General features: G+C 39.1%; 1 protein-coding gene across 1 annotated transcript; it reads left to right on the top strand.

Annotated features, from left to right (window-relative positions):
- The first annotated feature begins 3,785 nt into the window (after positions 1-3,785).
- Positions 3,786-4,782, top strand: LOC142338025 (uncharacterized). Its single transcript, XM_075387658.1, has 2 exons — positions 3,786-3,937; positions 4,278-4,782. Exons 1-2 carry the CDS (start codon positions 3,786-3,788, stop codon positions 4,780-4,782), a joined length of 657 nt encoding a protein of 218 aa, XP_075243773.1.
- The last annotated feature ends 8,111 nt before the right edge of the window (positions 4,783-12,893 follow it).

Below are 12,893 nucleotides of genomic sequence, written 5' to 3'. Positions count from 1 at the left end.
AGGACGTCATAAGAGAACCACGTCGACTACCGCAGAATAAAATACAGGATTTCACTGAGTTAGTTGTTCAGTTATAGTTATGAAGTTGCAAACGTATAACGGAGTTTTGTAGAGTCCGCATTGTTTATATAGTAGGCAATCTAATTTGAGCCCCTTGAAGAATTGAAAAAGTTGGAGAAAATATGAGAAAAATACGAGAAAATCTTATTGGAAATGGGAAAGTGGGTTTCATAATTTAGTTTCTGTTAATTTTTCAGGAAACCTTGATGGAAACCTTTTCCTTCGAACCTTGATGGAATTTGGCTTAGTTACGCTAATTTGAACTATATTCCAGTCCTATTATTGGACTGTTATTTTCGCATTGGACTTTAGGATATGATAATCCAATTTTGACGTCTCGTGGACAAAATTAAAAATTAAACTAAGCTAAAGTTGCTTCAAAGCTGAATGATAGAACTCAGTTCAGCGTTTTTGTAAATTAGCTGTTTTGCTAACGCAATTTTTACATAGTGTTTAAGAAATTGAGTCTGTTTGAATTTTCTGAATCACAAGTTACATAAATCTATGAATTAATCATTTTTTTAATGCAGATGTTTACCAAATCAAGATTATTGACGGATCAAACAATTTTTGTTATATTTTTTTGTACCAAATGCCTCCATCGCAAACTGGACAGTCTGAATGGGAAAGGGGATTAATCTTTTTTTTTGCAAAAATGGTCACCTGGGTTTAGATCAATTCCATTTGTACCATCACCCTTCCCTTGACCTGTCAGTGACTGAACACTGTTTCAACCCTAGAAAATCAAGTGCCAATTTGCACATGATGGTTTACTATTTAAGGACATGCGCTTGTTAAATGGAGGTTGCGTAAAGGTACTGTTGGGGGGCTCAACCGGGCGCAACTATTCCCAGTATTTTTTACAGATAGTTGATGGAGACTGAAAACAGAATCTTTGGTTGAACGATTGAACACTAATAAAAAAAACTTTAAAGAAATCTACTATGAAAGTTGAGAAAAAATCGGCCGAGTTGTTCTTTTTATATTTTTCTTTTTATATTTGGAGTACGCAAAACAGTACTTAAACTGTGATTTTGTTCAACCTCTGTTTGGACATATCTGACTTGTAATAATCTATGGGTTAAAAATTATAATCAATATGTTAGTTGGTTTTTAGAAATCATGAACATGCATTTTTGCTCGAAAGCCGGACCAATATAAACCCTCCGATGCGAAATGTAACACTCAAATTTTACAATCAAGTGATGACTATTGTTGCGGTAAACAACCTTTTGACCTTCATAATCCGAGCTTCAAAACTTCAGTTCTAGATGACTTCTTCAACAAATGCAACAATAAATTCTCACGTGATTTGAACTAATAAATCATAATTTCATCTGATTTTATCACAAACACTTGTTTCCTTTTGAGCTTGAGTTCTTCTTAAGCATAAAGCATTTAAGTCTTTGAAGCGTTTAAAGCAAGTCTAATTTACAAAAATAAGTGTTGCGCAACATTTAATGGTCCTCCGAAAAGTAGGTTAAGGATAAAATAGTCAAAGCATTAAGCACCCAAAGCATTCACTCTCTGAAAAATTTGTTGATAACCCAAAAAGGGGAAACTTACAGGGAAATTGAAAAGCGGACCCCCCACTAGATACCATTATCCCCCACATGTTATTCAAGTTGATTAACTTGTATAACTAGGTTGATTAACCTAACCAAGGGACCCGTAGAGGATATTTAGTGGGGTAACTGTATACTCAAGATTCTGCAATTTTTTTGGAAAATTTCAGGGGAAGTCAATCTCTCTCTCTAGTTCTCATCGAGAACTCGGTTTTTAGTAGCTTACATTGCCCCCTGAAGTACAAGGCTAAGTTCGCGTGTTAAAATTGGCCGCACTTTTCCTGGGGGATAGATACAACCCTATATTTACAACTTTCACGCTCTTTGAACTTGTTTTCTGAGTTTTTAGCCACAAAGATTTTTAGCAACAGATAAAGACAAAGAATACAGCCAAAGAATACAACTAAAGAACAGCATCTAAAGCAAAGCAAAGAACAGTGAGACAACAGCACATCAGAAAAATGCCAGAAAATCTAGAACTTCTTAGAAAGTCGCGTGGAGCTCATAGAGGAGTTGCAACAAAACTCTACAATGAAGCAGACGGCATAATGAACAAACTGTTCACAATTCTCAATGAAGACAACCTTATCCGACTGCAGCAGTTGAATTATTGAAGCAAGCCTTTCTATCTGAGCAGAACCACAAGATTCAGTCTCTTTTTGATTATCCCGACAACTTGGAGGATGAAATTGTTGAGACAGCGGAGTATGATGACGAGATATGCCAAAACATTGACTATGTTCATCGGTTTGTTCAGCAAAAGACTTGACATTCGTCACAAGAGAGCTCATTTGCAGCCGGAAGCACAACGATTTCGAGAAATATACAGAACATTAATCTGCCGAAGCTCGACTTGCCCAGTTTTTCCGGAAACTACTTGGACTGGATCTCGTTTTTCGATCGCTTCAGGGGAGCAGTAATAGATAACGATCAGTTGACAAACAGCTTGAGATTACAGTACCTGAAGTCAGCAGTGAAAGGAGAAGCTTCGAAGATGTTAACTTTAATCACAGTCACCGACGGCAACTTCAATGTTGCAATGGAAATTTTGCACAACTGATACACCGATACAACATCAAAAGATTGATACTGCAATCCCAAATCCATGGAATTGTTTCCTATCGACCAGTTTCAAATGAAAACACGCGGGAATTACGAAAACTTGTCGACACAATGGAAGACCGCAGACTTTCTCTTCGGAACATGGGACAACCAGTTGAGCATCAGGACCCCTTCTGTGTCTACTTGATTGCAGAAAAATTGCCCTCCGAAACACGGAAGTTCTGGGAGCTTTCGTCAAAGGGGAAAGAACTACAGAGCTATCAGGAACCAATTACTTTCCTGGAGGAACGTGATCAAGCCTTGGAGTCAGCAGCACCATGCAACAGTTCATCAAATATCGAAAAACGATCTAATTCGCAACACAATCAAGGACAGAGACACCTTCACACTCATGTCACGACAACGAATCGGCAATGCAAATGTTGTGAAGAGGAACACCGGATTTTCAAATGTGGGAAGTTCAAAGTTTTAGGTGTCAAGGAGAGAGCCCAGCTGATCAAAATCAAAGGACTTTATTTCAATTTTCTTCGACCAGGACACCGAGCAGAGAACTGCAAATGTTCTTCATGCCGCCAATGTGGACGAAAGCATCACACCTTGTTACATCGAGAAGATGCCCATCAAGTCAATAATCAAGTGAAAAAATCGTTCGGAAACAACCGCAAAGCCAACGCAGGGGAACAGGAAAAGGTTATATCTGGAGCTTCAAGCAGTAATGCAGAGCAAACAACTGTCGATCAAAAGATAACAGCAGCACTCACGCATGAAGACAAGACACAGGAATTTTTTTCTCCAGACAGCAATTGTTCCTGTTAATGTCCACGGAGAAATCGTACATCTGCGAGCAATTCTGGACTCTGTATCTCAGAATAATCTTGTAACTGAAGCTGCAGTACAAAGACTTCAGCTAAAGAGAAAGAGGAACAAAACTCGTGTTTTTGGCTCGGAGGAAATGAAGTCTCAGCTAATCGCGGATTTGTTGACCTTTGCCTTCAACCAAAAAACAAAGCACCAATTATCATTGACGCGTCAGTTTTGACAAAAATGACAAACGATTTGCCTTCTCGGTACAACAACACAGACAATTGGGAGACAGTAATGGAACTACAGTTGGCTGATCCCGATTTTAAGAAACCCGACCAAGTTGATCTCATCATTGGAGCTGGACACTACGAAAACTTGATGGTTGGAAACAACCGACTGAAAGAACCAAACATTTCCGTTATTTATCGACTCTCAGTATTCGGTTGGTTAGTAATCGGAGGCAAAAGCGTGCAAACGTCCAATTCTTCCTGCTTTGTATCATCTTTTGAGGACAACTTACAGCGTTTTTGGGAATTTGAGGAAGTGCCTGCAACTAAACATCTGACCGACGAAAAAAAAGATGCGAAGAACACTTCAATTCAACCACACGAAGAAGCCCTGAAAGAAGGTTCATCGTAAAACTGCCCGTTAAGAAAAAAATTGGAGAACTGGGGGAGTCTCAGCAGCAAGCACGACGAAGACTTAGAAGTCTCCTTCATAGACTTCAAAAACAGCCTGATCTGTACAGAAGATATAACGAGTTCATCCATGAGTTCAATAAACTAGGACACATGGAAGAAGTACCCGCAAAAGAGATGCTACTGTCAATAGGGAAAAGCTATTATCTCAGCCATCACTGTGTGTTCAAAGACTCAAGTACAACAACGAAGCTGCGTGTAGTCTTTACGATTCAGCGAAGACTACCAGTGGAATTTCTTTGAACGATAGACTGATGGTGGGACTCAAGATCCAGAAAGATCTATTCAGTATCCTGATCAGTTTCCGTATGTATCCTGTTGCCCTTTCAGTAGACATTGCAAAATTGTACAGACAAGTGCAACTGGACGCCAAAGATAAAGACTATCATCGACTACGTTGGAGGGAACCGAACTCAACGGATATAAAGAAATTAAAGATGACACGTGTCACGTACAGAATAGCATCATCAGCGTTCCATTCTGTTCGTCCATTACAAGTTTTAGCGGAAGATGTTACGGACAAAAATGTACAGCTAGGAATCATGACAGACATGTACGTCGACGACTTGTTGACAGGAGCACCCAATCTGTAAAATGAAATGAAACTGCAGGACTCAATCATAGCAGTTCTTTCAGAAGCAAGGTTTGGGATTCGCAAATGGACTTCAAGTAACCCGGAACTTGTTGAAAAATTACCTGCAAACTTCCGAGCAACTACCGACGAGATGACAATTAAAATTGATGACTACAGTATAGAAACTTTAGGCGTCAGGTGGAACCCAAATCCAGGCCACTTCAGTTTCATAGCAAAACTGGACGAAAAGACACCATCTACACAACGCAAAATACTGTCGGAAGTCACCCGGCTTTTTGATCCTTTGGGATGGCTTTCACTTACAACAATACAGCTCAAGTCTTTTGTAGAACTGCTTTGTAAGGACCAACTTGGATGGGACGAAGCTTTGTCGAAAGGCCTTCAGCAACAGTACAGCCGACTCAGAGTAAAACTGAGGGAATTGGAAAATATTACACTGCCCAGAAAGGTAATTTCAATCTCACCAGCATCATCGGACATTGAACTTCACGTGTTCTGTGATGCATCAACTACAGCCTACGCAGAATGTTGATAGCAAAGACCAGAGTTGCAACAATAAGGAGCTTGTGCGTTCCCCGGCTGGAACTTTGTGCAGCACCTCTTGGAGCAAATTGGGTAGAAGCGGTATCATCATCTTTGAGCGATCAACGTTTCCCGACACCAAAGGTGTACGCTTGGACAGACTCAACGGTAACAGTTGCTTGGCTGCAGAAAACTCCAAGAAAGTGGAACACATTCGTTGCCAAACGTAATGCAAAAATCCAAAACATTATTTCATCCGGCAATTGGAAATTCGTGCCGACAGAGGAGAATCCTGCTGATTGCACATCACGAGGAATCTCAGTCGGAAACTTAGCCAAACACAGCCTTTGGTAGAATGGACCCCACTGGCTATCAAAAATTATTGGCCGAAGGCGGAATCAATAGAGGAACATCAGCCCGCAATGAACAATGAAGTGCAAAGTGAAACACTGAAGCAAACGACAATGGTTGTTACTCAGGAGAACAAGTCAATAGTTCAGGTAATTCATCGAATATTCTCGTTTGGAAACTGGTTCGAATTTTTTGTTATGTCCAGAAATTCAATCAGAAGCCTAAACAACAAAGCCAGAAGACCTTTGCCTGCAGAACAGATCCAACACACTCCGATATCAAATGCTATTCACAGAAGGAAAACCTATCATCAAAACGATGTCAACTGAAAATGTCGGAAGCTGCAACAGCATCTGAATTTCAATCACTTTGTCAATTCAGCTCTTCAGATCATTATCATGGACGGATTGCCATATAACATCTGATTCAAAAACTTTACTTGCAAGAGTTTGATGTCATTGTTAGTCAATAATCTTCATCAATGACAGAAGGGGAAGGTAACAATTCAGCGATGCGTATTGTCATAAACCCTTGGTAAAGTTGAGGTAGGTAATGTTGGTGGGGTTGAGGTAGGTAAGGTTGAGGTTGGTAAGGTTAAGGTAGGTACGGTTGGTCAAGGTGAGGTAAGTAAGGTTGGTAAGGTTGAGGTAGGCAAGATTGGTAAGGTTCAGGTAGGTAAGCTTGGTACAACTGAATTAGGTAATTTAGATAAACCAACAAGTTTCAACGACTTGGAGCAACATTTAGGTGCAAGTGGAGAAGAATTGATCAACAGTACCAGAAAACGAAAAATAAAGCTGTAGCCAAAAAGAGGACGACTTTTCAAACGTTCTCCCGTCTACGACCCAGACAATAAAGTTGTTCGCGTGGGCGGACGACTAGCAAATTCGCCATACAACATTGACAAGAAATTTCTTATCCTAATTCCAAAAGATTCGCCAATTACAGTGCTTCTGATTTGTGAAGCTCATGCAAGGAACTTACATGGAGGCCCACCGTTAACATTGTTTTATCTTCGACCCGGAGGACTATCAGCTGTAAAGAAAATTATTTACAACTGCAAGCCCTGCATTCGCCACGACGCCAAGATTCCATAGCAGCGAATGGGAGATCTGCCAACAGGACGTGTTGTTTCATCATTTGCTTTCACCCGAACTGGTTTGGACTACTGTGGACCTTTCAGCACAAAAGACAACAGTGGAAAATTGCAGAGACGTATGTTGCTCTTTTTGTATGCTTCAGCACAAAGGCTGTTCTTATGGAGACAGTGACTACGTTGACTAAAGAGGACTGTCTCGACGCCATAAAACGTTTTACAGCACGACGTGGACTGCCCAAAAATATTCATAGTGACAACTCAAGGACTTTCTTTGGAACTCGGGGGGGGAATTGAGTTTCGGAAATTATCAATGGACAGAGGATTCAATGGACTGGTATATGCTTTCACTACAGGACAGCAGAAAAACTGGTTGACAATTCCTCCATGGACGCCTCACTTCGGAGGTCTCTGGGAAGCCGCAATAAAATCCATGAAGAGACAATTTCACTGGACTGTGGGGGCAGCAAAGATGTCCTTTGAGGGTTTCACAACCTTGATCACTCAAATTGAGGCCATCCTCAATTCTCTCTCCCCCACTGACAGCCCCTCTAGCGATGCCAATGACCCCTCAGCACTAATACCCGCTCAATTTCTTATTGGACGCCCCCTAACAGCTTCGCCAGAGCCATCTCAAGAAGACAACCGGACACTAAGCAGAAGGTTCAAAAGCATCAACAACATTGTCAGACAATTTTGGAAAAAGTGGTCCGTGGACTACTTGACAACACTTCAACATCGACGAAAATGGCACATTAACAAGCAACTGTACGCCGTCAATGACATTGTTATCATCAAGGAAGACAACACACCTCCAATGCTATGGCCATTGGCAAGGATTACAAAAGACTTCGACGGAAATGACAAGATAGTACGAGTAGTTCAAGTTAGACTCAAATAGGAATCTACAAACGACCAGTAAGCCAACTTGTTCAATTGGAGAAGAAAAAACCAGAATCTCAGTTACCCAAATGGAAGACAGCGGATGACTCAATGGATGAGGATTGACAAGTCAGCAGCACAACCCCTTTCAATACAGCAAGACCAAAAATAAGCGTTCCCTAGACAATGAGCAATCAATATGAGCAGTCAATAACATCAGCAATCAACATTTTGGCGTCTGTCACGCTAATTGTTAATCATTCACGTACATGACAGCAACGAAAATGATGACGACAATGATGACGACAATGATGATGATGATAATGACAATGAGGATGATCATGACGACAACAACAAAGACGACGATGACGACTACCAAGATGACGACTACGACGACGAAGATGACAACAAGGCAAACAACAATCAATTTTCAGAAAAAAATTCCTCGTCAAAAATTTTCTGTGAATTGTCTTGCGTCAAATGGTCTCAAGTGACTTCATTATTACTTTTCAATTGAACTAGTTCAAGGAGGCCGGGTTATGTTGCTGTGAACAACCTTTTGACCTTCATATTTCGAGCTTCAAAACTTCAGTTCTAGATGACTTCTTCAAGAAATGCAACAATAAATTACCACGTGATTTGAACTCAGAAATCATAATTTCATCTGATTTTATCACAAACACTTATTTCGTTTTGAGCTTGAGTTCTTCTTAAGCATAAAGCATTTAAGTCTTCGTAAGCATAAAGCATTTAAGTCTTTGATGTCGTTTAAAGCAGGTCTAAGCATTTAAGTCGTTTAAAGCAAGTCTAATTTACAAAATTAAGTGTTGCGACGCTGTGGACGGCCGTGGTCATCATCCATCGGCTTTTTTCCTGCAAAAAGTAAAACATGTCACAATTAATGTTCCAAGATTATACAATGAAGTGGTTGACAAACTGCAAATGCGCAACACGTATCCACTTAAGGCAATTTGCTCCTGCAATGGTTACCGATGAATACAAAAAGAAAACCGGCAACTCCATTTAGAATTTTGAATAGGAAATAACAATACTAAACGCGGGATGCGTGAACCGTGTCCTCATCAATTAGATATTCGTTTATATCTTGTATAGTTTGAGATTGTACCAAAACTATGTGGTTGAACAAACCTAGCCTAAAACAATTACATACTATTCCTCGCCAATTTATCAAGACGATATGACAGGTCAAAACTCCGATAGCTATAATATAACGAATGAAATATCAACAATGCTATACCAACGCTTGTTCCTCATTGCTCAGACTCCTAATGAAGTTGTCTCAAGGATTTCAATTACTCAGTGCTTGAAAAAGTTTTTGATATCATCCACGGATTGACAAATCTTAGATGCATTTGAAGGTCTAATTAAAATTTTTTAAGCTGATCTGATGAAAGTTTATTATCAAAAATTGCTCTTGCGTTTACACAAGATGGTTCGGTAGAGCGCTCCAATAAGATCCATTAATTTATTCCAGATCACAAAAAATTCAAGCCATTGCCCTGCAAAGCATAATTTAATTGTCCCTTCTTGACCTTAAAATTGCATTTTTCCAACTCAGTGTACATCTAGACCTTTGTGACATATATGATAGAAAAATATTGGATTTGTACCAAGTTGAAGACCTTCATTATCTTAGGATGCTAAACTGCTGACTTCTACCCAATTACTTCATTTACTTAAATTTATTTGCTTCCGACTAAAAAGTCAATTATTCATGATTGCTCACACGTCCCACTTTTATTAACCTCTCTAAATTTCATTCTCTTTTAAATTTTCTTGAATTCAGTTGCTCATCAAAACCTCTTGTTTTGTACTAAGATAAATTGTTAGTGGAATTACGTCAGCTTTCATAACTAGAAATTACAGTGGGAATCATAAAAGAATTCCATCTAAATTTTCGTAGTTGCAAACTCACGCTGAACATAGAAGCGTGGATTCGTGCCGCGAATCCAAACTCTTAAATTTGACCCACAGTCGCTACTGAGTTGCGTACCACATGGATGGAGGTATCACATGGTGCAGTCAGCAATCAAATAACGCGCTCTAATTGAGATAGAACCGTTCTGGGAGCAACCAACTCCGAACCCCCATGAGATGGGAAAAACGGAGGATCATATTGAAGTCGGCAATACTAGCAAAGGAGGGCATCTAAATCGACTTATAACGAGACGCATCCCCTGACAAAGTCTGGTTTCCTCCCGAGCTACTTTATGAGGAAGACGTGAACTACAGAACGGCTCAAAATAAAAGAGATCGTCGAAAACGGAACAAGCAACTCAAAAACGCCTGGCTTAACAAATCCTAAAAAGTGAAGCTGCGAGAATTATATGTGGCGATAGTGAAGAACCAACAGTTTAAATTGATCAAATCTCCAAAGAAATATTGATGAGATACCCTCGACAATGTCTTCACCTAACAAAGGAATTTAATTTTTGATTGCTACATTTTTTTCACACGAAAACAACTTAAGGGAGAACCAGTGGAAAAATTGAATTGCGATCTGGGTAGTTATGAGGAGTCTAGAAAAACAACGAGAATTGCCTAAGAAAACAAAAACACCCGAGAAGGCACTCGAACTAGCGATAAAAATCTAGCCGGGTTTCCAAAATCAACTCAAAATATCGGGAATTTCGGCTTATACAGTGTCTAATCAACTCAATAACACGGCTTTTAACAGTATTAAAAAAACTTGGAACAATCCAAGAGCAGTTGCAAATAACTTCAAGCCTACGATGTGTCCGAACTGCGGATATAGTTGATCGCCTATCCACCGCCAAAACTGCCCAGCATAGGGAAAAATCTGCAAAAATTGTGGAATTGGGAATCGTTTCGCAAAAGTCTGCCGCTAATTGAAGAATCCAACAAAACCAAAGCCCAGAGTTAATAATGTTGACGATGCGTCATCAGAAGCTGCAACGGTCGGAACACCCGCAACTTTGGAGGAACAGGTAAACAAGATCGATTCCATGCTACCACAGAAGAATATTTATTAAGCAAGTTTTGACTCCAACTACGACGACTAGGACGAAACTGTGTAGCCATCATCTCAGATAGTAACAGTCTGAGAGAAGTGGAACTGGTCAATATGCAAATTCAGTTCGGGAACATTGAAACCAAACCTTTAGTGCATTCGGTGAGTGTTCGCAATAAAATTAACAACAGCTCAGCAAACGCGGTGATAATAAACACCAAAGAGAGCTACAGGAAAAAAACATTGGAATTTCAAGATCGCGAAACATTTTCTAATGAGTTACTCAAGACAATTGGTGTAATCAACACCACAGTGAAATGTAAAGATTGGATAGACAAAAATGTAAACGCCATTGTTGTCGAAGAAGAATACAGATTCATTCTTGGCCGGGATCTATTCCTACAACTCGGAATATCCTTAACTCAATCAAAACAAGTATTACTCTTTGATCAACATCAGCGCCCGATTGAACAACAAATAGCTCGTGACTGTCCAGGTTTTATGTCCAGAAATGGTATATCTCACACTTTTAAATCTATATTTCATAGATACCTCACTCCCATTCATCAAAAAGGAAGAAGAGCTCCAATAAATCTTCCACCTTTAGTTAAACCAAAACTTAAATTAATGGATGCAAAAATTCATCATAAATTCAAAAAGTTGCTCTGATAAAAACTTCATCTCCCTAATCGTTATAACCGTTAAACGAGACAAAACCATTAATTTAGCATTAGACTGGAAAATTCTAAACAAGTCAATGCATAAAAATAAATACCAAATGCCCAATATTGACAATTTAATAGACAAGATACAACAAAATTTTCAAACAAATGCATCGAAGGAAACAGCCTATTCCTCAACACTGGTTTGAAATACGCTTAAATTTATTTTAGAGCCAGACACGTCACGCAATTGCAATTTTTATACTGTCGGTGGTCAATTTACAGGCAGATATCGTTTCATTAACGGATTTTATTGTCCCGCTGTCAAGCCGACAGCATTTCAAAGAATAATGAATTACACTTAAGTTAGACTAAAAAATATACATTTCTCCTAGCTGAAGTCATTATAGTGAGCCGTGGTTCTGAAGAAGACAGTTTTAATTAAGTAAAAAATTGCTTCACAAAACCAAATGAGGATAAGCTTAGAATTAACTTTTCTCAGAGCCACTTTGCTAAAACCGAAATAGAATGGTTGAGACACAAATTTAACCAATCTGCAGCACTAGAGTAAAAAAAAATTTAGCAATTCTAAACCTCCCAGCACCTAAAATTTTAAAACAACTACGTTCGTTTTTAGAATCAGTACATTATTTAGGCAAAGTTATACATATTCTGTCACAGTTATGTCATCAGCCACTTCTAGAAAAATACCAAATTCGTTTGGAATAAAGAATTAGAAACACATTTTCATTATATAAAAGATAAAGTAGCAAACGCAACCAAAAATACACATACTACTCCACACTTGGACAACCGCATCAGATGCCATATTTCTAGAGCAAGCCTAGGTGCAGCATTAGAAAAGCAATCACCAGCATGTTAGCATACAGTTGCAATTGAATCACGATCCATTAATTCAAATGAGGAACGCTACAGTGTTAATTAATTAGAATTATTAGGAGTGTTGTGGTCTGTTGAACTCTTTAAATATAGTTTATTCGGAAAATCATTTACTGTCATCACTTATGATAGAACTTTACTATTTATCATGAAAGAACATAGATCTAACAGATCCTATAACAGTCGCCACACACGTTGGGTAGATCGATTGTTACCTTTTGATTTTAAAATTGAACATGCACCAGGCGCTATTATGTGGCTGGTAGATTACATTTCTCGCCTTCAAATCAAAAAGCAAAAGTTACAAACATATATGATGAGGAATTTGTGGTTGCAACAATTCCACGCATTCGTGACGCAATTGCATCAATTTATACAAATTCCGCACCACTAAGTTGTCAATCACAGCACTTTAACGCGGTAAATTCTACACATTCCACAGGTTCCTCAAATAATAATCAAATAACCAATCCATATAGTTTTCTGCCTTAAACCTCTGAACAAGTAAGTTGCTTCTCGCCAATCCTGCAAATGCAGAAAAATTCTAAGTCAAAAATTATACAAACCTGAGCGCTACGAAAACTCCTAAACAAACTCCTTCCGCAACAACTGGACGTTAACATTTTAGTCAACGCCCAATTCTGCCGTAAATTCCACCAACTCATTGAATGAAGGGCCAACGATCCCCCCATCAAGAGCTGTCC

Source organism: Convolutriloba macropyga, chromosome 4 (genome assembly GCF_964194025.1).
Source record: "Convolutriloba macropyga chromosome 4, txConMacr16.3, whole genome shotgun sequence".
NCBI lineage: Eukaryota > Metazoa > Xenacoelomorpha > Acoela > Convolutidae > Convolutriloba > Convolutriloba macropyga.
This window is presented reverse-complemented; position numbering and strand designations above follow the sequence as displayed.